Source organism: Oncorhynchus kisutch, linkage group LG5 (genome assembly GCF_002021735.2).
Source record: "Oncorhynchus kisutch isolate 150728-3 linkage group LG5, Okis_V2, whole genome shotgun sequence".
Lineage (NCBI taxonomy): Eukaryota > Metazoa > Chordata > Actinopteri > Salmoniformes > Salmonidae > Oncorhynchus > Oncorhynchus kisutch.
Genome location: NC_034178.2, coordinates 35,844,796 through 35,872,666, shown reverse-complemented (window position 1 = coordinate 35,872,666; position 27,871 = coordinate 35,844,796). Strand labels below are relative to the sequence as shown.

At 44.2% G+C, this 27,871-nt stretch overlaps 1 protein-coding gene across 2 annotated transcripts in view; it reads right to left on the bottom strand.

The window, feature by feature from the left end:
* The window catches only part of LOC109890185 (cadherin-4-like), a 242,741-nt gene that overhangs the window by 37,182 nt on the left and 177,688 nt on the right, over nt 1-27,871 (bottom strand). For both annotated transcript variants that reach the window (XM_020482164.2, XM_031824984.1), the window contains exons 6-7: nt 18,887-19,042; nt 8,130-8,274 (exon numbers count right to left, since the gene is read on the bottom strand). In XM_020482164.2, the coding sequence (XP_020337753.1) occupies nt 8,130-8,274; nt 18,887-19,042 (301 nt within the window). The remainder of the gene's footprint in view (nt 1-8,129; nt 8,275-18,886; nt 19,043-27,871) is intronic.

Genomic DNA, 27,871 nt, shown 5'->3' with positions numbered 1-27,871 from the left:
CAAGAGAGCAACATCTGTCCGGTCAGGTCCACAAAACATTTAGCCTGTAACAATAAATATTTCACCTTTATTTAACCAGGTAGGCTAGTTGAGAACAAGTTCTCATTTGCAACTGCGACCTGGCCAAGATAAAGCATAGCAGTGTGAGCAGACAACAAAGAGTTACACATGGAGTAAACAATTAACAAGTCAATAACACAGTAGAAAACAAAGGGGGAGTCTATATACAATGTGTGCAAAAGGCATGAGGAGGTAGGCAAATAATTACAATTTTGCAGATTAACACTGGAGTGATGAATGATCAGATGGTCATGCACAGGTAGAGATAATGGTGTGCAAAAGAGCAGAAAAGTAAATAAATAAAAACTGTATGGGGATGAGGTAGGTGAAAAAGGGTGGGCTATTTACCAATAGACTATGTACAGCTGCAGCGATCGGTTAGCTGCTCAGATAGCTGATGTTTGAAGTTGGTGAGGGAGATAAAAGTCTCCAACTTCAGCGATTTTTGCAATTCGTTCCAGTCACAGGCAGCAGAGTACTGGAACGAAAGGCGGCCAAATGAGGTGTTGGCTTTAGGGATGATCAGTGAGATACACCTGCTGGAGCGCGTTCTACGGATGGGTGTTGCCATCGTGACCAGTGAGCTGAGATAAGGCGGAGCTTTACCTAGCATGGACTTGTAGTTATACGACCTACAGCACATTTTTGGACTACTAAACAACTATTGATTTGGAGTCACCGCAAGTCGCAAAGAAAACAGGCTATTCCAGCACTATGTCAACGTCAACATTATCTAATCACATATGCTTAGTCAAAAACATTTATTGAACCTTTATTTAACTAGGCAAGTCAGTTAAGAACACATTCTTATTTACAATGACGGCCTACCCCGGCCAAATCCAGACAACGCTGGGCAAATTGTGCGCCGCCCTATGGGACTCCCAAACACGGCCGGATGTGATACAGCCTGGATTCGAACCAGGGACTCTTGCACTGAGATCCTTAGACCGTTGCGCCACTTGTGAGCCCTAATACAGGGACAACTAAAAGATACCAGAAACAACTTAGTCCAATCAACATAATATGATGTATCTGTCCATGGTACTGATTTCTGTGTGTGCGTGTGTGTGTGTGTGTGTGTGTGTGTGTGTGTGTGTGTGTGTGTGTGTGTGTGCGCGTGTGCATGCAAGAAAAACATGTTGACTCACCCTACTTGTAGAGAAATGCCAATGCCATCCTCCTCTTTCATGTTGCCTGAATGGTATATGACTGACATACAGTACAAGCTTTTTGTTTTTGTCCTAGGCTACCTGGCTAAAGTGCTTGCTTGCTAACTTAATTTCCTTTCATGGGTAACGATGCGCCAGGCCAGCTTTTTAACATTAGCCAGCCAACTATATCTAGCTACATGTTGAACTGTTGAACCATCCTCTCAGTCCAGGGGCACAATGTATGAATTTATGGTTGGATCAGAATTTCCGTTATAATCATTGGCCAGCACGGAGATTTAAGTAAAACCACAAATCCAAATCCCTATCTCCATCCATGGCTACTTTAGGAAAGGGACAATTTTAGATAGGACCATTCACAGCTGTGTTCTGTTTAGCTCAACGCTGATTGGCTATTATTATTATTATTTTTTTCATCAAGGGAAGCCAAATGCTCCCTGGCTTCCCTTTCATTTAATACTGTGGGCGGCAACAATGTCATACTCTTTTTGACCAGACAGCATCAGATAGATGGGCTACACATACAGAGACAGAGGGCGGTGTGTTGTTCACTTGGTTTGCTTTCTCCGGTGAGATACATTCAGCCTCATAAGAATTGAACGACATTTGTGATACACAGAGAGATGAAAGATTAATTATTGGGTATGTTTTTTTCTTGGTCATTTTTTGGGGGAAGCCTGGCAGCCATACACACCAGTGGAGGATGTGGAGGCAAAGGGGCAAAACAAGAGAGAGATGGACACAAGTATTATTCATATTTGTATTATTGTCTCATTCACTTCCCTTTTTTGACCTGCACTTTTTGCACTCACGAGCATAAGAATATTCACGGTCCTTGTGATTACATCTGCGACGCTGTGCATGTGATTAATGAACTCATCTAATCTAATCATCTAATCTAAAGCACAGATGCAGAAAGATAGCATGGCAAGGCATTTCCGGGGATGAAAAGGGAAGGGAGAGAGAAGACAAGGCTGGAAAGGGCACTAAAAGGGGTAGCAAGAGGGAGAGAGATAGGGGTTGGAAGAGGAAAGGACAAGAAAAGGGGTAGCAAGAGGGAGAGAGATAGGGGTTGGAAGAGGAAAGGACAAGAAAAGGGGCAGCAAGAGGGAGAGAGATAGGGGTTGGAAGAGGAAAGGACAAGAAAAGGGGTAGCAAGAGGGAGAGAGATAGGGGTTGGAAGAGGAAAGGACAAGAAAAGGGGTAGCAAGAGGGAGAGAGATAGGGGTTGGAAGAGGAAAGGACAAGAAAAGGGGTAGCAAGAGGGAGAGCGATAGGGGTTGGAAGAGGAAAGGACAAGAAAAGGAGGGTAAGAGGAGGATTAAAAACAGGCATTGAGAGAGGGACAGGTAAAGTAGAGTACAATATTAATATGGGGAGGCAGTAGTGGGTGAGAGACTGTGTGGAAGGGCAGGAGGAGAAGTATGAGGCCAAGGAGGAGAGGTGAGAAGGAGAGGGATGTGGCAGTCACTCTGTGTGTGTGTCTAGGGACAGAGTGATAAAGGGGACACAAATCACTGCGGTCACACAAAGTTGGCTCTAATGGCACTACTGGCCCTCCCCGGGCTTTTAACAGACCACACTGCAGCTCCACCCACCACCATACACAACCCTGACATACCCGGGAGGGACCAATGAAAACCAGCCGCCAGAAAATTACCTCACACCTCAATGCATGGGCAGTCAGAACAATTTACTGCAATGTCTCTTCACATGTCTTCACAACTTCCCATGCTGAAGGAATTATTAGAGAAGAAATCTATTTTATACACTACTTGGACAAAAGTATGTGGACACATCTCATTCCAAAATCATGGGCATTAATATAGAGTTGGTCCCCCTTTGATGCTATAAACAGCCTCCACTCTTCTGGGAAGGCTTTCCAGTAGATGCTGGAATATTGCTGCAGGGACTGGCTTCAATTCAGCCACCGTTAGTGAAGTCTGGCACTGATGTTGGGCGATTAGGCCTGGCTCGCAGTCGGCGTCCCAATTCATCCCAAAGGTGTTTGATGAAGTCAGGGCTCTGTGCAGGCCAGTCAAGTTCTTCCACACCGATCTCGATAAACCATTACTGTATGGACCTCGCTTTGTGCACAGGAGAATTGTCATGCTGAAACAGGAAAGGGCCTTCCCCAAACTGTTGCCACAAAGTTGTTTAGAATGTCATTGTATGCTGAAACATTAAGATTTTCCTTCACTGGAACGAAGGGGCCTAGTCCGAACCATGAAAAACAGCCCCAGACCATTATTCATCCTCCACCAAACTTTACAGTTGGCACTATGCATGGGGGCAGGTAGTGTTTTCCTGGCATCGGCCAAACCCAGATTCATCTGTAGGACCGCTTTATAATTGATTCTGAGTCCAATGGCAGCGAACTTTACACCACTCCGGCCAATGCTTGGCATTGCGCATGGTGATCTTCCTAGGCTTGTGTGCGGCTGCTCGGCCATGGAAACACATTTAATGAAGCTCCCAACAAACAGTTCTTGTGCTGACGTTGCTTCCAGAGTCAGTTTGGAACTCGGTATTGAGCATTAAAGACGCGCTACATGCTTCAGCACTCTGCGGTCCTGTTCTGTGAGCTTGTGTGGCCCAGCACTTTGCGGCTGAGCCGTTGTTTCGCCTAGATGTTTCCACTTCACCAGAACAGCACTTACAGTTGCCCGGGGATGCTCTAACAGGGCAAAAATTTGACAAATTGACTTGTTGGAAAGGTGGCATCCTATGACGGTGCCACGTTGAAAGTCACTGAGCTCTTCAGTACAGCCCATTAATACTGCCAATGTTTGTCTATGGACATTGCATGGCTGTTTGCTTGATTTTATACACCCAGAAATGGGTGTGGCTGAAATAGCGGAATCCACTCATTTGAAAGGGTGTCCATATACTTTTGTATATACGGCGCATTCGGAAAGTATTCAGACCCCTTGACTTTTCTCACATTTTGTTACGTTACAGCCTTATTCTTTTCCCCCCCTTTTTTGTTGTTGAATTTTACCCCCTTTTCTCCCCAATTTCGTGGTATCCAATTATTGGTAGTTACTATCTTGTCTCATCGCTACAACTCCCGTACGGGCTCGGGAGAGACGAAGGTCGAAAGCCATGTGTCCTCCGAAACACAACCCAACCAAGCCGCACTGCTTCTTAACACAGCGTGCATCCAACCCGGAAGCCAGCTGCACCAATGTGTCGGTGGAAACACCGTGCACCTGGCGACCTGTTTAGCGCGCCACACGAGTCGCTAGTGCGCGATGAGACAAGGATATCCCTACCGGCCAAACCCTATTCTAAAATAGATTAAATAGTCCCCCCCCCCCCATGAATCTACACAAAATACCCCATCATGACAATGCAAAGACAGGTTTTTAGATATTTTTTGGAAATGTATAAAAATAAATAAAATACTGAAATATTACATTTACATAAGTATTCAGAGCCTTCACTAAGTCATTTGTTGATGCCCCTTTAGCAGCGATGACAGCCTCGAATCTTCTTGGGTATGGCGCTACAAGCTTGGCACACCTGTATTTGGGGAGTTTCTCCCATTGTTCTCTACAGATCCTCTCAAGCTCTGTCAGGTTGGATGGGGAGAGTCGCTGCACAGCTATTTTTAGGTATCTCCAGAGATGTTCAATCGGGTTCAGGTCCGGGCTCTGGCTGGCCTACTCAAGGACATTCAGAGACTTGTCCCAAAGCCAATCCTGCGTTGTCTTGGCTGTGTGCTTAGGGTTGTTGTCCTGTTGGAAGGTGAACCTTCGCCCCAGTCTGAGGTCCTGAGCACTCTCGAGCAGGTTTTCATCAAGGATCTCTCTGTACTTTGCTCCGTTCATCTTTCCCTCGATCCTGACTATTCTCCCAGTCCCTGCCGCTGAAAAACATCCCCACAGCATGATGCTGCCACTACCGTAGGGATGCTGCCAGGTTTCCTCCAGACGTGACGCTTGGCATCCAGGCCAAGGAGTTCAATCTTGGTTTCATCAGACCAGAGAATCTTGTTTCTCATGGTATGAGAGTCCTTTAGGTGCCTTTTGGCAAACTCCAAGCGGGCTGTCATGTGCCTTTTACTGAGGAGTGGCTTCCGTCTGGCCACTCTACCATAAAATCCTGATTAGTAGAGTGCTGCAGAGATGGTTGTCCTTCTGTAAAGTTCTCCCATCTCCACAGAGGAACTCTGGAGCTCTGTCAGAGTGACCATCCCCCAATTGTTCAGTTTGTCCAGGCAGCCAGCTCTAGGAAGAGTCTTGGTGGTTCCAAACTTCTTCCATTTAAGAATGATGGAGGCCACTGTATTCTTGGGGACCTTTAATGCTGCAGACATTTTGGTACCCTTCCCCAGATCTGTGCATCGACACAATCCTGTCTCGGAGCTCTACGGACAATTCCTTCGACCTCATGGATTGGTTTTTGCTCTGACATGCACTGTCAACTGTGGGACCTTATATAGACAGGAGTGTGGCTTACCAAAATCATGTCCAATCATTTGAATTTACCACTGTTGGACTCCAATCAAGTTGTAGAAACATCTCAAGGATGATCAATGGAAACAGGATAAACCTGAGCTCAATGTCAAGTCTCATAGCAAAGGGTCTGAATACTTATATAAATACGGTATTTCTGTTTTTGTTTTTTAATATCTTTGCAACCATTTTTAAAAACTGTTTTCACTTTGTCATTATGGGGTATTGTGTGTATTTTAAAATATGGCTGTAAGGTAACAAAGTGTGGAAAAGGGAAGGGGTCTGAATACTTTCTGTATCTCTGGCTTGCAAACTTGATGAAGTCCCTAAGGAACCACTACATGTTTACGATATTCATACCCGGGTGTGTGTTTGTGAATGTAAGGCAGCAGAGTTTGTAACCAACCAAAGCACTTACTGCTGTCTGAAGGTCCTCCATCTCTGGGTGGCCTTTCCTGCTAAATGCCCTCCCCAGCTCTGAGACTCCATCTATTTGGTCTTAAATCCTCTGTAAAGTATCACCCAGGAAAAAGTATTCTCCTGCACACAGCACGGAACGAGCAGTCAGTCACAAATTCTGGGTCCATTACACTGATTGAAACATCCCTGCGTTCCTCCATCCCTCCATCTCTCCTCACCTGTGTACAGACGTTGGGGTCTAATAAGCACCCCAGGCCAGGAGGCGGTGGGAACTCTTAAATCTTTCTCTGACTGTTAGCAAACTCTTCAGGACAGAACCCCCCCCCCCCCCCCCCCCCTCTTTTGCTCTCATTTCAGAGTGTCTCTCTAAAAGGGCCATGAAAAGGAACTACTTCCCGTCTGTCCGCCACAGAGGGAGAAAGCGGGATAGAAGTATAGAACTACGCTCTGAGGAAGGAGGGCCTCGTTCTACAATAAAATAGAGAAATCCTTTTACATCCCCGTCTCTATCACGTGAGTGTTTTCTCTGTGATCTCTTGTGCACGAGGAGAGAGTGGTGGTGGTGTGTGTTTTGGGGGTACTTCTTCATCTCCTTTTAAATAAAATACATGGGGTTCACCAATTTGTCAATGAACCTTATCAGTTTACAATAACCATCCAATAACTTGTGTCCAGCAAGCTCCCAGAATACCCTAATGATGACACGTGGATGGACACCACACTGGTCAGATCACATTTGTTCCCTGTCTGAATCACGATAACAATTGGATTAGTTCATTCTGTAATTGCATCAGGACTTGCATGTAAGACCGATCCAATGCAATGACATGCTTGTCTCTGTGTCTCCCGATGGAAGAACGCGGGTGGTGGCGGATGGCGAGCGTGACATTTCAAACCCACGTTCACTGATGGATTGATTTGATACACAATGTCGCATCTGGCGACAGCGATAAGGGCAACTCCCCGCAGGTCTGTCTCTTTGAATGCTTTTACATAGCAGCCAGAGTAGATGGAGGATAAGCCGTAATACTTCAGAGACACATTGATATCAGAGTCTTCTAGATACACTAGAGATGAACACGTCACACATCTCCCTTTGCTCTGAGCAGCTAGAAGAACATTCTGTCTGATGGAACAAAAGAGTTATGGGGAAGGGCAGGCCCATTCTCATTACCAGACGAAAGAAAACAGCTTAAAGTTGAAGTGATACGTTGGATAAACATGGCGCTGAACTTCTTTGTGTCTTAAAATGGCCCAGAAAAGTAAAACCGTCCCACAGAACATACACCAGTGATGAAAAATGGCCCCACTCTCATTTCCTTAAATAGTCAATTAGGCAACCATAGCTAAGTGGCACACTCTCCCATTTAAAATTCATGATTGCATACAATAGAGGGGAATAGATAGACAGAAAAAGGGAGAGGGAAAAGCTCTATGGTCTATGTAAAAGTACTTGTCAGTGTGTTAACTCCATCATACAATAGTGGGACATTGTGTTCACATTCCACTAGCTAGCTATGTGAGACAATTTCAGAATAATTAGCTAATAAGCTGTGCGACCTACGTTTTCTTCTCCAACACAATTGACAACACACCCTTTGTCCTCATATGCTAAAAACAACAGGTTTTTATGAGAGAGTACCAGTCAGTTGAAAAGGCAGACTTTTCAAATATGTTTGGTTCTTCTCGTTAATTAGCAGAGTTTGTTCTAAAACAGACAACAGATCCACGCTCCACTGAGGAGAGACCATTGTTGCAATGTGTGTGTGTGTGTGTGTGTGTATGTGTGTGTGTGTGCTCTTTTCCCTCTCTCTGTCTCTCGCCTGCGTTGTTTTGGAAATCTCCTGAGATTAAACTGTGCAGCAGAACATTGTCTGAACACAAAGTAAACAAACATCGATGTCTGACTGGTAAAACAAGTGTTCCTCCAACCATGATACGTTGCTCCCTCTGCCTTTAAAATGACCATGCTTCTGTTCACTAGGTGTTCTCAGATACACTTGAAGAATAGTGAATGTACCTGGTTTAGAGCCTTCAGCCACAGAGCCGTTGTAGACCTGGTTCTGGAACTCTGGCCGGTTGTCATTCATGTCGATGACGTAGATGTACAGGTCTATGGGGCTTTCCACCTTGTTCCCGTTCATGTCCACAGCATGGGCCCGCAGCTGCAAACAACACAACGAAACCACACGAGCATTGTGTAAGTCCTGTAAACGCCACAGTAACTTTGACGATACATAACGCAGCACTGATCGACATGAAACATCACATAAGGCAAATTGACACAAACATGACAGCAGACAACGCATACAGGCTGGAATTCATCCTGTAACTGCAAGTATTTCTGCCATTGCAGATCTCTTTCACAAGTATGTTTACTGTAATTGCACACTAGAGAGTCCATGAAAATCCACTATCTCTGACCATTGAATTCCTGCCATGAAACCTTGATTTTGATTGCTGGTTGTGAGAGGTTTGTTAATTGGAAGCTCCACAACTGAAGCAGTAATTCCAGTCTTTTGTTTGTCGTGACAGAGAGAGCCTGCTGGAGTGCCTGTGCTGATAATTGCCAATAAGAGAAAGAGAATATAAGGTGTTGTGTCCAAACACAGATACAGCCTGAGGTGTGTGCTGCTCAGCAGACACAGCAAGAGCCCCAGAGAACACCTAGAGACTCTATTCTATTCAACAACTCATGTGGTGTCTGGCTTTTGTTCTCCTAGGGAAAATGACTGTCCTGGTTGTTTTGTGCAACACCACCACTGATTGGCCACAATGTCTTTTACTGAGATAAGCAGATAAGCCAATCCACAAAAATTCCCTGTGAATCACAGTGTGAGAAAAGGAGAGCGAGAGAGATGGAAGGAGCATGCCTCGTGTAATACCAGTAATGAGTCGAGAATCACAAAGAAACAGTGGGGGACCCTAAGAGGAAAGAGTGACAATCAATACATACACTGCTATGACTTCTTCTCCAACCCGGCTGTAACAACCCCATGTCTGAATATACTCATGTTGACTAAAGATGTCTCACAGCTCCAGACAACATTATGTTGGAGAGAAGCTTTGAAAGGCAAAGAACAGCATCATTGTCTCTCCGAATAGCTCTGTAAAAACATAAAACCATTCAAACCTGGACAGAGACCGAGAGCCTGGAGTCTGAGGTTGTCGTACTCATACACCTTCACAGAAATGTGGGCAGTGGACCCTTTAATAACACTAAGTACAACATGGACTAATAGAATCTCTGTACTATCCACAGAAAGAGGCCATGTTCATTCGAGGACTGAATGGTACAGAGGAGCCTCAAGCTACAGCATCGATACCTGCCTTCCTGAAAAAATGACTCATCTTGCTTCTGAGTCACTTGCGTATAGTGTGGAAACACACACACACACACACACACACACACACACACACACACACACACACACACACACACACACACACACGCTGACTTCTGCTCTTAGACACACATACCCACACACACACACACACACACACACACACACACACACACACACACACACACACACACACACACACACACACACACTCACACTGTATAAACGCATTCAAACCCTGTTGCTTCAGCCACTTAATATTCCCCCAGACGATGAGTTTCCATAGGCCAGAGCACAACAAACAAACAGAGAGAAACACAAACAAACAAACAAGCCCAATCTGTTTTCTCAGCTGTGGGCTCTGCATGGTGAGTGGGCAAAGGGTGGGGTGGGGGCTGACAGAGCCAATGGAAATTTGATCTGAGAGCCTGGAGGAGTGTGTGAAGAGTGTGTGAGCAGTGTGTGTGGACTGCTAATGTGTGGTTTTGGTCCTGTCATTAGCATGCTGGAGGGCGGGCCTGAAAAACACAACGGGGAGAAAACTCTACCAGAACCACCACAGCAACCACTGTGGGGTCTGTCCAGACACACACACAAACCCGCATGTAGAAACATGTCACATACGCACACACAGCTACCGGGTTGCAAAGCTACTGGTAATTTACCAAAGTCAGAATCTTTGGTAATTTAGGTAACTAACAGGTAATCAAAGGCCATCTATGATAACTTTGGTAATTTATACTTGAACAATAAATAAAATAAAAAACATATATAGTATTAATTTTGGATATACGTGTCTACATTGACCATGAGTTTCTAGTGGATAGACCAAATGGTTCAAGATAAACTAGCCTAACTAATGAAAAAAGCATCTAATCAACTATGGCTTTATTTTTTAAATAACACAAAACGTTTTCACAACTGCCAACAGTTTGTCTCCAAAAACATTTACAACAAAGACAAATTGACGTAGTCAAATAAATGAAAGTGTGTAAAGACTATGAAGGATATTTTATGCGGTAACCCTCATATTAAACACCAATGGTATTCACTAAGTTGCTGATTTATATTTAGGATCATGTTTCACAGCTTTATCATTATATACACTACAGTTCAAAAGTTTGGGGTCACTTTTAGAAATGTCCTTGTTTTTGAAGGCAAAACACATTTTCTGTCTGTTAAAATAACATCAAATTGATCAGAAATACAGTGTAGACATTGTTAATGTTGTAAATGACTCTTGTAGCTGGAAATGGCAGATTTGATATGGAATATCTACATCGGCGTACAGAGGCCCATTATCAGCAACCATCACTCCTATGTTCCAACGGCACGTTGTGTTAGCTAATCCAAGTTTATCATTTTAAAAGGCTAATAGATCATTAGAAATCCCTTTTGCAACTATGTTAGCACAGCTGAAAAATTTTGTCCTGTTTAAAGAAGCAATAAAACTGGCCTTCTTTAGACTAGTTGAGTATCTGGAGCGTCAGCATTTGTGGGTATATATATATATATATATTTTTTTTTAAATTTAATTTAATTTCTTTATATAGTCTCCATGTGTTAATTCTTAGGGCTGCAATCCCATTAATGGGATGTTATGACAACAGCCAGTGAAAGTGCAGGGCGCCAAATTCAAAACAACAGAAATCTCATAATTAAAATTCTTCAAACATACATGTATCTTATACCGTTTTAAAGGTAATCTTGTTGTTAATCCCACCACAGTGTCAGATTTCAAATAGGCTTTACAGCGAAAGCACCACAAACAATTATGTTAGGTGACCACCAACTCACAAAAAACCCAGCCATTTTTCCAGCCAAAGAGAGGAGTTACAAAAAGCACAAATAGAGATAACATTAATCACTAACCTTAGATGATCTTTATCAGATGGCACTCATAGGACTTCATGTTACACAATACATGTATGTTTTGTTTGATCAATTTCATATTTATATAAAAAAAACAGAGTTTACATTGGCGTGTTACGTTCCCTAGTTCCAAAAACATCCAGTGCTTTTGCATAGCCGCATCAATTCAACAGAAATACTCATCATAAATGTAGATGAAAATACAAGTTATACACATGGAATTATAGATATACCTCTCCTTAAACCTCTTGAAGCTATGGGGGCGTTATTTCATTATTGGATAAAAAACGTGCCCGTTTTAAGCGCAATATTTTGTCACGAAAAGATGCTCGACTATGCATATAATTGACAGCTTTGGAAAGAAAACACTCTGACGTTTCCAAAACTGCAAAGATATTATCTGTGAGTGCCACAGAACTGAAACTTCAAACAGGAAATGAGCAGAGTTTTTGAGGCTCTGTTTTCCATTGTCTCCTTATATGGCTGTGAATGTGCCATGAACGAGCCTAAGCTTTCTGCCGTTTGCCCAAGGTGTCTGCAGCATTGTGACGTATTTGTAGGCATATCATTGGAAGATTGGCCATAAGACTACATTTACCAGGGGTCCGCCCGGTGTCCTTTGTCTAAATTGGTGCGTAATCTTCAGCTGCAGGCATTTTCCCATGGGATTCAGAGGAGAAAGCACACTTCCACGAACGATATATCATCGAAGAGATATGTGAAAAACACCTTGAGGATTGATTCTAAACAACGTTTGCCATGTTTCAGTCGATATTATGGAGTTAATTTGGAAAAAAGTTCAGCGTTTTGATGACTGAATTTTCATTTTTTTTGGTAGCCAAACGTGATGTACAAAATGGAGCGATTTCTCCTATACAAAGAATCTTTTTGGACAAACTGAACATTTGCTATCTAACTGAGAGTCTCCTCATTGAAAACATCTGAAGTTCTTCAAAGCTAAATGCTATGCTAGCTATCAATACTGTTACACAAATGCTTGTTTTGCTATGGTTGAAAAGCATATTTTGAAAATCTGAGATGACAGTGTTGTTAACAAAAGGCTAAGCTTGAGAGCTAGCACATTTATTTAATTTCATTTGCGATTTTCATGAATAGTTAACTTTGTGTTATGCTAATGAGCTTGCGAATGGAATTACACTCCTGGATACAGGTTTTTTTCGTAGCTAAACGTGATGAACAAAACGGAGCGATTTCTCCTAAACAATTCATCTTTCAGGAAAAACTGAATGTTTGCTATCTAACTGAGAGTCTCCTCATTGAAAACATCCGAAGTTCTTCAAAGGTAAATGATTTTATTTGAATGCTTTTCTGGTTTTTGTGAAAATGTTGCCTGCTGAATGCTAACGCTAAATGCTATGCTAGCTATCAATACTGTTACACAAATGCTTGTTTTGCTATGGTTGAGAAGCATATTTTGAAAATCGGAGACGACAGTGTTGTTAACAAAAGGCTAAGCTTGAGAGCTAGCATATTTATTTCATTTCATTTGCGATTTTCATGAATAGTTAATGTTGCGTTATGGTAATGGGCTTGAGGCTGTAGTCACGATCCCGGATCCGGGATGGCTCGACGCAAGAAGTTAATGCAACCGCGATGTCAGATTTCAAAAGAACTTTACGGAAAAAGCAAACCATGCAATAATCTGAGACGGCGCTCAGAAAATAAATCAAATTATCCTCCATGTACCTTTATTTTACTAGGCAAGTCAGTTAAGAACAAATTCTTATTTTCAATGATGGCCTAGGAACAGTGGGTTAACTGCCTGTTCAAGGGCAGAACGACAGATTTTGTACCTTGTCAGCTCGAGGATTTGAACTTGCAACCTTTCGGTTACTAGTCCAATGCTCTAACCACTAGGCTACACTGCCGCCCCAGAAATCAGAAATAACATTATAAATATTCCCTTACCTCTGATGAAATTCATCAGAATGCACTCCCAGGAATCCTAGTTCCACAATAAATGCTTGATATGTTCGATAATGTCCATTATTTATGTCGTTTAGTACACAAATCGCGTTTAGTACACAAATCCAAACTCTCGTGCAGGTCCATCCGAACGTGGGAACGAAAACTTCAAAAAGTTATATTACAGGTTTAAGAAACTTGTCAAACTAAGTATAGAATCAATCTTTAGGATGTTGTTATCATAAATCTTCAATAAAGTTCCAACTGGAGAATTCCTTTGTCTGTAGAGAAGCCATGGAACGCAGGTCGCTATCATGTGAATTGCGCATGACCAGCCCATGGCTCTCTGCCAGACACCTGGCTCATTCAGCTCCCATTCAGCTTCACAACACAGTAGAAGCCTCATTCAAGTTTCTAAAGACGGTTGACATCTAGTGGAAGCCCTAGGAAGTGCAACTTCATCCATATCCCACTGTGAATTCAATAGGGGCTGGGTTGAACATCGACCAATCTCAGATTTCTCACTTCCTGTTTGGATTTCTTCTCAGGTTTTTGCCTGCCATAGGAGTTCTGTTATACTCACAGACATCATTCAAACAGTTTTAGAAGCTTCAGCGTGTTTTCTATCCAATACTAATAATAATATGCATACATTAGCAACTGGGATTGAGGAGCAGGCCGTTTATCCAAGCTACTCAATACTGCCCCTGCAGCCATAAGTATTTTTAAGGCCACACAGATGGCCAAATAAAACTACAGACACCTTTTATAATCTGATGTACCCCAAAAGGCCACTAGACGTCATGGAATATTTTTTTTACTTCTAAGTTACCAACATTCTGGTAGTTTACTGGTAAACTTAGAAAGTTTCCAGCAATATATCATTCATCACGCACACACACGCACGCACGCACACACACACACACACACAGACATCTCCAGGCTGGCTCCCAGCTGCTCTCTCCCTACAGCTGTCTGTGGAGAAAAACTCAACTTCACCCACACGCTAACCTCAGAGTTCATCTGGTGGAAGTCTGTCAAAAACACCAGTCATGTCTTTCTTGTTGAAGAACAGACCAGTAAATATAAAGTTATCTTCGTCAACCATGAGCAGTAAAACCCAAGAGCAGAGAAGGTTCTCAACAGGTAACTCATCAAGTGAGAGTCTAGTGCTAATTGACTTAACACTGACTGTGAGTGAAGATGCTCTCTCTTTCTTAACTGGTAGGTGACTAAAACAAGGAACTTCTCAGGCTCCAACACCAGGTTCCAACACCAGGATCTAACATCAGGATCTAACATCAGGCTCCACTCAGTTTCTAACACCAGGCACTAACACCAGGCTCCAACACCAGGCTCCAACACCAGACTCCAACACCAGGCTCCAACACCAGGCTCCAACACCAGGCTCCAACACCAATATCTAACACCAGGCACTAACACCAGGCACTAACACCAGGTACTAACACCAGGTTCTAACACCAGGCTCTAACACCAGGCTCCTCCCATGCCCTAATACCAGGCTCTAACACCAAGCTCCTCTCAGACTTTAACATTCAGGCTCCTTTCAGGCTCTAACACCAGGCTCTAACATTAGGCTCCTCTCAGACTTTAACATCAGGCTCCTTTCAGGTGCCAACACCAGGCTCCAATATCAGGTTCTAACACCAGGCTCCTCTCAGGCTCTAACACCAGGCTCTAAGATTAGGCTCCTCTCGGGCTTAAAACCAGGCTCTAACACCAGGCTCCTCTCAGACTTTATCAGGCTCCAACACCAGTCTCCAACACCAGGCTCCTCTCAGGTTCTAACACCAGGCTCCTCTCATGCTCTAACACCAGGTTGTAACACCAGGCTCTAACACCAGGTTCCTCTCAGGTTCTAACACCAAGCTCCTCTCAGACTCTAACACCAGGCTCTAACATCAGGCTTTAACACCAGGCTCTAACATTAGGCTCCTCTCAGACTTTATCATCAGGGTCCTTTCAGGCTCTAACACCAGGTTCTAACACCAGGTTCTAAGACCAGGCTCTTCTCAGGTTCTAACACCAGGCTCCTCTCAGGCTCTAACATCAGGCTCTAACACCAGGCTCCTCTCAGGCTCTAACACCAGGCTCCTCTCAGGCTCTAACACCAGGCTCCTCTCAGGATCTAACACCAGGCTCCTCTCAAGCTGTAACACCAGGCTCCTCTCAGGCTCTAACACCTGGCTCCTCTCAGGTTTTAACACCAGGCTCCTCTCAGGCACTAACACCAGGCTCCTCTCAAGCTGTAACACCAGGCTCGTCTCAGGCTCTAACACCTGGCTCCTCTCAGGTTCTAACACCAGGCTCCTCAGGCTCTAACACCAGGATCCTCTCAGGTTCTAACACCAGGCTCCTCTCATTCTTTAACAACAGGCTCCAACACCAGGCTCCTCTCAGGATGTAACACCAGAATTCTCTTAGGGTCTAACACCAGGATCTAACACCAGGCTCCTCTCAAGCTGTAACACCAGAATTCTCTTAGGTTCTAACACCAGGATCTAACACCAGGCTCCTCTCAGGCACTAACGCCAGGCTCCTCTCAAGTGGTAACACCAGGTATCTAACACCAGGCTCTAACACCAGGCTCCTCTCAGGCACTAACACCAGGCTCCTCTCAAGCTGTAACACCAGGCTCCTCTCAGGCTCTAACACCTGGCTCCTCTCAGGTTTTAACACCAGGCTCCTCTCAGGTTTTAACACCAGGCTCCTCTCATGCCCTAACACCAGCTTCTAACACCAGGCTCCTCTCAGGCTCTAACACCAGACTCTAACACCAGGATCTAACACCAGGTTCTAACACCAGGCTCCTCAGGCTCTAACACCAGGCTCCTCTCAGGTTCTAACACCAGGCTCTAACATCAGGCTCTAACACCAGGCTCTAACACCAGGCTCTAACACCAGGCTCCTCTCATGCTCTAACACCAGGCTCTAACATTAGGCTCCTCTCAGACTTTAACATCAGGCTACTCTCATGCTCTAACACCAGGTTCTAACACCAGGCTCCTATCAGGATGTAACACCAGCATTCTCTTAGGTTCTAACACCAGGATCTAACACCAGGCTCCTCTCAAGCTGTAACACCAGAATTCTCTTAGGTTCTAACACCAGGCTCCTCTCAGGCACTAACGCCAAGCTCCTCTCAAGTGGTAACACCAGGTATCTAACACCAGGCTCTAACACCAGGCTCCTCTCAAGCTGTAACACCAGGCTCCTCTCAGGCTCTAACACCAGGCTCCTCTCAGGTTTTAACACCAGGCTCCTCTCAGGTTTTAACACCAGGCTCCTCTCAGGATGTAACACCAGAATTCTCTTAGGTTCTAACACCAGGATCTAACACCAGGCTCCTCTCAGGCACTTAACGCCAGGCTCCTCTCAAGTGGTAACACCAGGTATCTAACACCAGACTCTAACACCAGGCTCTAACACCAGGTTCTAACACCAGGCTCTAACACCAGGCTCTAACACCAGGATCTAACACCAGGCTCCTCTCAAGCTCAGGGTTGTTTATAGTTGTTTACAGTTGCCAGTCCAGTCCACTAGAACTTAACAAGAACCCAAGGACCTGTATGACTTATTGACCCCTCCCATGCCAAGAGGTGTAGCAGCAGGTGTACTAACATCCACCAGCCTCATAAAGAGACCAGACACCACGGGGCCAGCCTGGCCAGGTTAGACCTCCACCACCAACAGACGATAGGCTCTGGAATAGTGACTGATACTGTAGGAGTAATGACAGACAGGACCTCATCTGGAACTAAGTGGACCAACAGGAACCCTGAGAGATGAGTGAGTCAGGCCAAGGAGAGATGAGAGAGCTGCAAAAAGCAGGGAGGGCCTTGGACTTACTGACTGACAGGATCTTAAGAGTTGGCTGCTAATCTGTTATGGAGAACTGTGTGTTTTAAGTGTTTGTAATAAAGCTAAATCTGTCTTTAGGATTAACAAAATAAAATGATGAGCTGGTTTACTAAGGTAACACATACTTGATATTGTGTTATACAGGGTGGCAGGTAGCCTAGTGGTTAGAGCGTTGGGCCAGTAACCAAAAAGTTGCTAGATGGAATCACTGAGTTGACAAGATAAAAATCTGTCATTCTGCCCCTCAACAAGGCAGCTACCCCACTGTTCCCCAGTAGGCTGTCATTGTAAATAAGATTTTGTTCTTAACTGACATGCCTAGTTAAATAAATACATAAATAAGCCCATATGGACTGGGAACCAGCAAAAGTGTAAATCAAATCATGTAATATAATCGTGTTTACAGTAGGGCTATCAGAACATGAAGTGTTTTTTGATGTGGTAGTGGCCATTGTTATGAGATGTTGTGAGCATGTCTGAAGTGTGCAGTAAGAGTTCACGGGGTACATGTTCCAGTCTGATGGGGGTAAACAGGCAACTGTAGACAATGTGTGTGATCCCCAAACAGAACACCCAGAACACCGCCTGTTCATTAGCAGTGGAAGACGAACACACTCCTTTTCCAAGCCGTCTCTCTCTCTCTGCTGAAAAACCTCAATCTAGCCTAATTGACAGCTTGAGTGGCTGCAGAAATCTGTGCTCTGTCAAGGCAATCTTTCTTTCATTTCGCACAGAAAGGAAAGTCGGGCCCAAAACCAGACCGTGTTGGTAAAGGGCAGTACTCGGAATCTGAGACAGCAGTACTCGTGATTCCCAGTCTTTTGCTAAGAATACACACTACACTACTTCAAAAACAGCTCACATTTCGCGGTTTCCTTGTCCCAAATCTTTCATTCCGACCATCATCAACCCGAGGAAGTGGGTGCTCACATTACACGATGATGCCCTAGTTGATCCCGCACTGCATTTCCTGGTTGCTGTAGGAAAGAAATGCCGGCACGCAAACTGTGAGCTGCTTCATTAGTGTTTACGCTATTATGTGTCGAAACATCAAAAAAGAGAAGGAGGCGCAGAATATGGACTTAATATGAAATAATAATGATAACATGAAATTATCTTTTTGGTTTCTGTCATGGTAGGAGTCCTAGTAGGATGCGGATGTAATATTGGTGGTGTTTGTTTTGCATGGCCCGGTGCCCCAGGTGTGTGGCGATTTCAATTAAGGACCAAAGAGGAACTCGCCAATTGAAAAGGCAGCTGCGTTCTCTCCACAGCACCACCAATATGTCTTCCATCACCTCGGTCCACACGGTGCGTGTTGTTGTCGCTTTCCTCTTCGCCATCCTTGTTTTGGTCTAACGTGCTGAACCCTCATTGGCTATTGGCAGCAGTCCTTGCCCAATCGCGTGGTAGCACTGCTCATAATACAAGATGCATGACCAAAATATCAAGATATTGGACATGTCAGATATCCGACAGGAGTCTGGAGAACGGAACAGCCATCATCGGTGCGTCCTTGACCCGCTCAAACTACACGAGTCCCGACGTACTGATCCTAGCCCAAGTTCATAGAGCATTTGTTGGAACATTTGTTTTGCAGTGGCAAAAATGTGATGAATTCGTGGCAAAATTGTGTAATGTTTGCCTGCCATTACTGTGTCACTGTCACAATTACGACTGCCACCCTGCACAGACAGACGGACAGACAGACAGACAGATATGTGGAGGGACAGTAACAAGCAATGTAACTCACATGGTAGGAGGCCCTCTCCTCTCTGTCCAGGGGTCTGGTGACAAACATCTTGCCGTGCACAGGGTCAATGTTGTACACGTCAATGGGAGGCTGGTCCGCCCCTGCTCCAGTGATGCTGTAGCGGATCCCTTTCTCCAGGTCCTGGTCCGAGCGGATCTGGCAGAGGGAGATATAAACACTATGTATTACACGTTGTATGAGACAAGCACGGCTCAGAAAGGGTACAGGGCGATATTTGTAGTCCTTTGTAGCTCAGTTGGTAGAGCCTTTTACTTGTAATGCCAGGGTAGTGGGATCGATTCCCGGGACAACCCATACGTTGAATGTTTGCACACGACTGTAAGTCACATTAGATAAAAGCATCTGCAGCACGACATAGAATATCACCCTGTGTTGTTTTGACTTATCCGACAGTTTAGATTGAATGAGAGCCTCAAGGTTCCAAGGTTGGTCATGAAGATTCAAGTGAGTCACAATCTAAAACTGTCAAGAGCACTTGACAGGGAATATGATGAAATGTATGATACTAAAGAAGATGTACGGTGAGGCATGCATCTGCTCTGATCAGCCTAACACTTCGTTACAAAGAAGCCCTTTGAGGACTGAACTCAAAGGAAGAGTTGGTAAATGTGCAAGTTAGAGCTAAAGTGCATAAGAGAAATCTGTCTGCTTGTGATAATTGGTTTTGAGAGGTGTATTGCAGGTGAGATGGCATATTGAAGATTAGATTTCATCTACTTTTAAGTGGTGGAAAGTTTAGACAATTTTCTCTCAATTTGCATATGTGTTTTTTAGGGCAAACTGTTTGTGTTTTTACGTTTAGAGATTATTATTTTTTTGTCTCTGAGGGGATTGAACCATCTCCACGGTAACAAGTCGGGAGGAGTAATCACATATTCAAATTGTAAAAATAAATCTTCTCTCTCCTATGCAATTTTCCTGGTCTGTGGGGCTGGAAATCATGCGTGAAAATGAAATTACTTCATCCGACGACCGGCAACTGGCTTTTGCATAAAACATTTCTCTGTTTGAACATGATACCCTTCTCTTAATTTCCTACACATCCATCTTAAATTCACTCACTACCTGCCACAGCAATCTCTTTTCCATGAGCTTCCATTGTCGTCTTTCCCCTTTGCAATCAATTCCAATAGGAGACATAATGGCTAATATACAGGTAACTGCCAAAATACAGGAAACACCAACATAATGTGTCTTAATAGGGCGATGGGCCACCATGAACCAGAACATCTTCAATGCTCCTTGGCATAGATTCTACAAGTGTCTGGAACTCTATTGGAGGGATGTGACACCATTCTTCCAATAGAAATTCCAACATTTGGCATAGGGTTTACATTGTTTTCATGCTCATCCGGCATTTTTATACATGATGGGATGTTAATTGCTTAGTAACTCAGGAACCACACCTGTGTGGAAGCATCTGCTTTCAGTATACCTTGCATCCCACATTTACTCAAGTGGTTCCATTATTTTGTCAGCTACCTGTACATGTGTTGTGTGTAACACTTCATCTTTCTGAGATCGTGTGTGGGCAGTAGGGCATTTTATTGCAGCCGTTATCTATCAAAGCACTCAGGCAACTCTGATCAGTGTGACTGACTGACTGGAAGCGCTGTTCTGTGATGATTACTCTCCCCATCTAATCAGACTTATTCCTCTCCACCCACAGACCCACATCTCTTGTCACACTGACTGGATGTGGCTACGCAACACTGGAATTTCAATCTCAAATGCGTTTCAGAGAGAGGATATGTAGAATAACAGATTGCTCACACATACTGCTTCCTTGTAATAATATCATCTCTATTAAGAGTTGAGCAATGTGCAGAGGCTGTATATTCTTCCTTATCCCCAAAAACGCCAAATATATTAGTAAAACACACATTCTAGTTGTGGAAAGGTACAGAATTCTTTAACAGAGCGGGAATGTCTACATACAACAGCATTTCCCCCCTGTGTACAAATGAGGCAGCTCTGTAGGCACCCATGTCTGTGTGTACTGAAATGTTTGACAGGTAAAGGATTCACTCTGCGGCCTCTAACGTGTGCATCAAAATGACTATTTCAGTTGAATCATTCAGGAGGCCGCCATGTGAAAAATGCACATCTGAAATTTCCGCACGCCTTGGATCCGCATCCACAGATTCCACACCCAGGCATGCGGTCTCTTCACAGAACATCAAAGCCACGCTGTGTTGATGACATGTTAAGTTTAATAGACCCAAGAGGAAGGAAGCTTTCACATGGCACTTCGCCTCTGCTTCTAGCTGCTTAGAATTCCACTTTAAGGCCACCTGAGACCAGGTGTCACATTCTTCGAGTGTCTCTTAACGAACACTCGTTGTATCGATAAATTGAATAAATGAAGAGGTGCGGAATCTCAGAGTCCTGGGACTCCCCTGAGTGACGACTGCTCAATTGAGTTGTTTGAATGGAGCGCTAATGATGAAAGGCAGCTTTTCCATCCTTCCGTCTCCGTCTCTCTCTCTCTCTCTCTCTCTCTCTCCTAGACGGGACAGACTAGAAGATGTAAAGGACGGGTTGGTTCTGTGTCTGACAGAACAGATATCTGATAAGTGACACATTTGTAGTTCTTTAAGAGTGACTGCCTTAATTACTGTCAACTGTGGACAGGTGAAGAATCAGATGATAAATTAGCATTCAGTTTAACTCTCCAGGGAGAAAGAGAGGGAAGAGGCAGCAAAACACAGACAGAATCTAAAGGAATACATTTCCATTGATTTAGCGCTGCTGTGCCTCTAATTAGTTCACGAGTGGGAACTTTCAGTCGGCCCATTTAATTGATTCAAGTGTTTATGATTGCGCCTGTCCATTTGATGTCATTTGATAGGGAGTAATTTGATGTTGTCACGCCCTGGTCTTAGTATTTTGTGTTTTCTTTATTTATTTGGTCAGGCCAGGGTGTGACATGGGTTTATTTTGTGTTGTGTTTATGTAATGGGGGTTTTCGTAGGTTTTGGGATTGTGGCTAGTAGGGGTGTCTAGCATAGTCTATGGCTGCCTGAGGCGGTTCTCAATCAGAGTCAGGTGATTCTCGTTGTCTCAGATTGGGAACCATATTTAGGTAGCCTGGGTTTCACTGTGTGTTTGTGGGTGATTGTTCCTGTCTCAGTGTGTTTGTATTCACCAGACAGGCTGTATAGGTTTTCACATTTTCCGTTTGTTGTTTTTGTATTGTTCGTATTCGTTTTCATTAAACATGTATCGAACTAACCACGCTGCATTTTGGTCCGACTCTCCTTCAACGGAAGAAAGCCGTAACAGATGTTTAGTTGATGTTGGTCATCTTATTTCTTTCTCGTTCAACATTGGATTTTTCCATCCTCAAATGATGCACAAGAACCCAGAAATAAATAAATCAACAAAGAAAGAAAGACCTTGTGGACAGATATATTCAGCAAGGTGTGCTACAGGCTAATGTCATATATAAAATGGGAATCTGAGGTTTACACACTTTGATATATATATATATATATATATATATTTTTTTTTAAATGGTTGAAGGCCGGGCCGCACAAATTCCATCATTCTATGACGTCTCTCTCCTTATTTTTGTAGGCCGTCATTGTAAATAAGAATTTTGTTCTTAACTGACTTGCCTAGTTAATAAATAAAGGTTTTTTTGGGGGGGGGGGGGGGGCAGAACCGAGTTTGGGATACCCTGGTGTAAAGTGTAAATAGAAGGGAGAATGTTGTAACCCTTACTAGCTAACATTGTCATTAAAAGGGTCACTGCTCTGTACCACTCTCTACCGTGGAGAAAGATAAAGTAGCACTAGTCTGAGGTGGCACCTCAACAGTACACGTAGAGAGAGTCAGAGGGATAAGAAACAGTGGTGTTTATTAGTTGCACAGTTACTGTCAGCCCTGAGACGTGACCGTGCGTTGGATAGTAAGAGGGGGTGATGACAGACAGATCGGGCAATGCCAACCAATCAGGAGACAGGAGAAGACTAAGCCTTCTGGGAACCTCTCTGTCACACTGCAGCCGTCACAACTGTCACCCCTAATTAAGAGCTCTCTGCAAATATCTGCATGGCTTTAATGGGAATTATATGCGACACCACCATTTATTCTCACTGTCTGACTGGCAAGTTAACGCTCTCCTTCCCTTTTTCCCCTTATTCTCTCAACTTCCCTCTGCAAGACTCTGTCTCTCTCTTAGATGCACATGCACACACAAACCAATGTCTAAAATACTTGCGACATAGATAGTTGGGTCAGCAGTCAGAATAGTGAGAATAAGATTGCTGTTCACAGGCTTTCCTTTAGGGGGCACTACAGGCGATCATACAGGGCAGTGACCAGGATGGATACTTCCTCATAGGGGCATCTAATGTCTTTGATAACAAGTCGCTACATGATTGAAGTGATATTCAAAGACAGTATAGAGTATGAGAAAAATGAAATCCCAAAGAAGCACAGGAATCCCTGAATCATCTCTGTTTTGTGCGAAGCCATTTCATTTTGATGATGCATCCTTTTTTCATTCAACCTCTTTGTTCCTTTTGTTCAACATCAGGGAAATGGCAAAAGTACATGCTTTGTTTGACTCCACCTAAATTTAAGTGTTGTCTTGCTGTGATCTTTCCTGCTGTATGCTTGTCTGTCTTCAAAGAGCTGACAGAAAATATATCTCTGGTTTTGATGATAGAGAAATTCAGATTCTAGCATAGGGCATTTATTACAAACAAAGTGACAGAGAGGTGTGGAGGCAGTGGGATGGAGGTAGAGAGAGGTAGAGAGAGAGAGGTAGAGAGAGAGAGAGGTAGAGAGAGAGAGGTAGAGAGAGAGAGAGAGAGTAGAGAGAGAGAGAGGTAGAGAGAGAGAGGTAGAGAGAGAGGTAGAGAGAGAGAGGTAGAGAGAGAGAGAGGTAGAGAGAGAGAGAGGTAGAGAGAGAGGTAGAGAGAGGTAGAGAGGTAGAGAGAGAGAGGTAGAGAGGTAGAGAGAGAGAGAGAGAGAGGTAGAGAGAGAGAGAGAGAGGTAGAGAGAGAGGTAGAGAGAGAGAGAGACTGAACAGACTGAAATAAAATACCAACTAGGCGATTTTCAAAGCTCAAGTTTTGCCAGCCTTCAAAGATTTCCGTCCTCACACAAAGTAAAATAACAACCTTACATGAAAACAAAATTAATTCTTGAGATATTGTTTTAAATAGTCATAGTGGAGGTATGGCTGGAGAAGGAGCTGCACTGAGCTCAGGTTTAATATCTCTCAAGTGAGAGCCACTGACAGCCACAGTCGCACACAGTTATCCCTGATCCCATAAAGAACAGCTGTGTCTGCGGCTCTGCACACAGCGTACTCCATTATGGATCGGAAGCTGAATGGGAAATGAACAAAGCACAGTACCAGGGCACTGAAATATGGATTTTAGTTTCTGCTCTCCCTCCTTCGTTACCCCCTCTCCTCTCTCTCCCCTCTGTTCCTTCTCTGCCCCCGCTCTCTCTCCCTCTCTTTCCCTCCATCCTTCCCTGAACAGGTACCACAGAGAGGAGCTCCATCAATATAAATGAGCAGTAGTAGCTACCTGACGAGGAGGTATTCCTGGTCTGCTATTGACATTCACACTCAGGCATTCTACTCCATTCTACTCCACACACAATGTCCTATTGAGCTAAATCCTCTCATCCCACAGAGCAACTTGGCCTAATCCTCTACTGCAATAATTGGCCAAATATCCATTACTTTATCTCAGTGAAAAGTTACGTGAAGAATACGTGAAAGATATGTGGGGACATGATGCATAGGTCTACTTCTTTGTGTGTTCAACTTGTCTCCCTAAGAGATGCTTTGATCTAGGGTAAGAGAAGAGAAGAAACACCCCCAAAATACAGCAACAGAATCGTCACAAACACCAGATAGGTGCAGTGAAATATGTTGTTTTACAGGGTCAGCCATAGTAGTACGGCGTCCCTGGAACAAATTGGGGTTTAGTGCTCAATGGCACATCAACAGGTTTTTCTACTTGTCGGCTCTGGTAATCAAACTAGTGACATTTCGGTTACTGGCCCAACACACTAACCACTAGGGATATAGTGTTAGGTAAAAAAACAAAGAGGTGAAGTAACAGGAGAGAAAACAACTTCAGAGACACATCTCCAACCTCATAGCCATATCACATTAACAGGCTACATTTACGCTTTACAGCGCCAGCAGCACTTTCCCAATACAAACACCATCACATTAAAGACATGCTTTCAGAGAGACTTCATGTCTTCACCGAGAGGCTCTGAGCTTGAGAGTAACCTTGTTGCAAACAGATTTCTTGACATATACATTTTTTCCCACACCTGGTCTTCCTCTGAAATATTCTACAAATTGGTGGTTTGGCCATTGTATCGCAGGCACAAACACACACGGACACACATATGGACGCAAGCGCATGCACACAAACATACCATTACCCTGACAGAGGTGCAGAACGTGGAGTAGAGGGGATAATTAGAAAGAGTACAAATATGAATGGAAATTAAAAACAGACTAACAACCCCAATTATTACATTAGCCGGCCAATTTAGATCAAAGATCAGAGAAACCAGCAAGAACTTTGTTGAAATAGACCAGTGGCCTCTCTGCATTAACAATCATCCCCATCCAGGAAGAATAGAGTAGAAACAGACACACATTCTGCCTGCAGGTCAGACTGCAGTATAAAGCCAGCCACATTCCCGTGCTCTCCAGGCTGAATGGATGAGGCAGAGGGCAACACTGCTTTTTTCTCTCTCTCCACAACATAAAGACAGAGGGCCCTGGAGACAGATGACTCATTAAATGGCTGCTTTCTTCCCGGTCCCTGAGGTTTCTTAACACAAGGACAATAGGCAGATCCCAGGAGACGGCCGTACAGGGAAACACACTATGTATAATTAGAGTAAAGATGTGGCTGCTGCTGTTTGGTGGGGGAGGAGGAGGAAGAAGGGGAAGAGGAGTGTGTGTGTGTGTGTGTGTGTGTGTGTGTGTGTGTGTGTGTGTGGGGGTGGGGGGGGGCAGGTTGGGTTTGTGCTGCTGCAGTTCTGCTCCACCGCTGCTTGCTAACCTCCCTCCCTTCTATTGCCCAATCTACTTCCTAGACTCAATTTGCTTCCTCTAGCCTATTCCTTGGGAGACCTGCAGAATGCACCAACACTTCCACTCCGGCCAATCACCAACACCCTGAGGCTACATTGGCACCCTATTGGCAAGCTGTGGGCAGCCAAAGCCTGGCGAATCAGGTGGAGCCAGGAGCTGAATGGATTTTTTGGTTTGGCTGTGGGAGGTGCAAGGCCTGCCAATGAGGGCTCAGGAGTGGCATTGTGTGTCTCCGAGGGAGGTTGCCAGAGGGGTCAAGGCTGAGGACTGCAGGCTGACAGTTATTTAGTGAGGGGCAGAGCTCTCTGTCAGTCAGTGGAGGCAATGCCTTTGTACAGCTAGGTCCGCAGTAATGGGACTGTCACCCTCTAATTGTCCAACTGGGATGCTGCAAATACAGGCACAAGCACTTAGGACACACACGTGCGGGCGCAAGCGGACACACACACACATACACACACGCACATCCTATACAAGTTTCCTAATGCATTTTAATGTTAAGTTTTGAATAAAAACTAGCGGTAACATAGAGACATTATGCTAGACTAAAATAACAGTGGAATATGAATGTATTAATAAACCAATAAAGTGTTCCTATCTGGTTCTAAATAAACAGCATTACCACAGAGATGATTCTCTCCCACACATACACCAACTCCAGCTGCTGAACTGAACACCAGGTTTATTGAGTCGAGAGACAACCGGGTGTAATTTAGTGCCAAAACAGGTTCCTGGAAATGGTGCACAGTTGTGTACAACGTCATCCATTTGTCATGATATGTTACGTCCTGCAAAGACGTTCTGCAATTCGTATGATATGCCTCAGTATGTGTAGCCCAGGTATCTGTTGCTGTCTGGACCAAAAGAGTACAACATGTTGTCGCCGTAGCATTTGATTGATTGGTGCCAGCAAGCATTTGGCCAGTTTTGATTTGGCTTCAGACCACTCAAATCACTTCCTTTGCAAAACATCATTTTCAGAAAAACTTCTCAGTTTCTGGTCTGCTTGTGTTGATGTCCTGCGGTAGATAGCTTGTGTTGATGTCCTGCAGTAGCTAGCTTGTGTTGATGTCCTGCAGTAGCTAGCTTGTGTTGATGTCCTACAGTAGCTAGTTTGTGTTGATGTCCTGCGGTAGCTAGCTTGTGTTGATGTCCTGCGGTAGCTAGCTTGTGTTGATGTCCTGCAGTAGCTAGCTTGTGTTGATGTCCTGCAGTAGCTAGCTTGTGTTGATGTCCTGCAGTAGCTAGCTTGTGTTGATGTCCTGCGGTAGCTAGCTTGTGTTGATGTCTTGCAGTAGCTAGCTTGTGTTGATGTCCTGCAGTAGCTAGCTTGTGTTGATGTCCTGCGGTAGCTAGCTTGTGTTGATGTCCTGCAGTAGCTAGCTTGTGTTGATGTCCTGCAGTAGCTAGCTTGTGTTGATGTCCTGCAGTAGCTAGCTTGTGTTGATGTCCTGCAGTAGCTAGCTTGTGTTGATGTCCTGCGGTAGCTAGCTTGTGTTGATGTCCTGCAGTAGCTAGCTTGTTAAATCGTCCCTTTCCTAAGCCATGGATGGAGATGGGGATTTGGACTTGTGGATTTTGATGGCGATTCTGATCTAACCATAAATGAATATGTTGTGCCACTGGCCTGAGACGATTGAAGTTCAATATGTAGCCTAGTAGGTTCACATTAACTAGCTAGCTAACATAGCTGGTTCATTGTTGACCATGGGAGGAAGTTAGGCTAGCAAGCATTTTAGCTAGGTAGCCTATGACAACAAAACCTACAAGTGTACTGTATGACAGAGCCATAGACCCGTTTTGCCAACATGAAAGAGAGGAGGATGGCATTGACTAGTCTACAAGCAGGATGAAGGTATTCGGCGCATGTGACA